The sequence below is a fragment of the Echinops telfairi genome, unplaced genomic scaffold (genome assembly GCF_000313985.2).
Source record: "Echinops telfairi isolate 266 unplaced genomic scaffold, ASM31398v2 ScPeMD7_6;HRSCAF=24_1, whole genome shotgun sequence".
Classification (NCBI taxonomy): Eukaryota; Metazoa; Chordata; class Mammalia; order Afrosoricida; family Tenrecidae; genus Echinops; species Echinops telfairi.
The window spans coordinates 283,284-284,928 of record NW_022103903.1 but is presented as its reverse complement, the minus strand read 5'-3'; the positions used below and the strand labels follow the sequence as shown (position 1 = coordinate 284,928).

Sequence of the window (1,645 nt, the reverse complement as noted above, 5' to 3'; positions counted from 1 at the left end):
TCAGAGTTCAGTGTAGCAATGATGAAATATGTACTTTTCCTGTAGTTCTTAAATGCTTCCTCCCCGCCACTACCATGATCCCAAGTCTACCTTACATATCCGGCTGGACCGGAGGATGTACACTGGCACAGATAGGAACTGGAAATGCAGTGAACCCAGGACAGATGAACCCCCAGGACCAGTGGAGAGAGTGGCGATATCGGGACGGTGGAGGGAAGGTGAAGGAGAAAGGGGGAGCAGATGACAAGGTCTACATATGGCCTCCTCCCTGGGGGATGGACAGCGGACAAATGGGTGAGGGAGACGTCGAATGGGGTAAGATATGATAAAATAATAATAATTTATAAATTATCAAGGGTTCAGGGAGGAAGGGGGAAAAACGAGGAGCTGACACCAAGGGCTCAAGTGGAAAGCAGGTGTTGTGAGAATGATGAAGTCAACATATGTACTAATGTGCTGGACAAAATGACATATGTACAGATTGTGATGAGTTTTATGAACCCATAATAAAATGATTATTAAAAACAAAAATAGCTCACTGGAGGTGGGACACATGCTCACTCCCTGGGAGACATTCCTGCTGACAAAATACATGGAGCTACAGTAGTGCCCTGGAGCTGGAGGAGCCACATAGAAACCTCTGCCAGTGTTGAGCTGCTTATACCACTACCGAATCCACAAGACTTTCCACCCACTGGTGGGTGATCTTCTTGCATTCAGCGTCATTGCATGTGTTTCAAGAGTTTGTAGATTTGTATAAGACATCTGAGCTAATATTGGACTTATGACTTGATCTGGATTGGGCTGGAATGTTTTCTTAATATACAATTGCTCTTTTTTTTTTTTTTTCACCGTCATTCCATTTATTAGGCAGCAAACAGCAGGACCAAGGGAGAGGCCCTGGCGGGACACCCTCCCATTATTGCTAACGGGCCTGGAGGCGCTCAGCCAGGGACCCAGCCCCTGGTCCCGGGGCTGGCGCAGCGTCCATCGCTGGCCCTAGCACCAACTCATGAATCCTCACCCGGGCCCATCTTCCGAGGGCCACTGAACGCCTGGCCAAGCCAGGCTGGCTAGCCTCGGGGCTGCCAAGGCCAGCTCCAGGCAGGCTGGATGGGGAGTCCGGGACCGTAGCGGGGACTTAGGTCCCAGGATCCAAGCTAGGCCAGGGCTCTTCAGGGCTGCAGCAGGTAGCTGCCTTCATGGCTGGGCTTCTGGGGAGGGGGCGCCTTCTCAGGACAGGGGCCGGGGCTGGAGTTGGGACTGGATTCGGAGAGGGAGTCAATGTCAGTGGAGCGGGAGTGGCAGGCCCAGCAGAGGATGACCCAGAGCAGCAGCAGCAAGAGGCCTACAAGGCCATTGCAGACGATAGCGATGAGGGCCCCCTGGGAGATGGCTGTCCCCATGACGGGCAGCACCCTTAGGCCAGCACAGACAGTGGGGCCGCCTCGATAGCAAGGCCCATGCCGAGGTGGGACTCAGGGATGGCTGCTGTCCTGTCTACACGCTCAATGGTTCCTGGCCACTGGAGAGGTCCGTCTGCAGTCCTGGGTCTGTGCTGAGTTGAGCCCAGAGCGCGCCCGCGGGAGGGTACCGGGCAGCAGGATGCTGTACGCCGACTGAGGCTCCAGGGCGAGCCGGCGGG

At 54.7% G+C, this 1,645-nt stretch overlaps 1 protein-coding gene across 1 annotated transcript; it reads right to left on the bottom strand.

The window, feature by feature from the left end:
- Positions 1 to 1,043: 1,043 nt before the first annotated feature.
- LOC101654414 (adropin) lies at positions 1,044 to 1,625 on the bottom strand. The gene has a single exon (XM_004706417.2). The coding sequence runs from the start codon at positions 1,404 to 1,406 to the stop codon at positions 1,176 to 1,178; it is 231 nt and encodes a 76-aa protein (XP_004706474.1). The 5' UTR covers positions 1,407 to 1,625; the 3' UTR covers positions 1,044 to 1,175.
- Between the last annotated feature and the right edge of the window lie 20 nt (positions 1,626 to 1,645).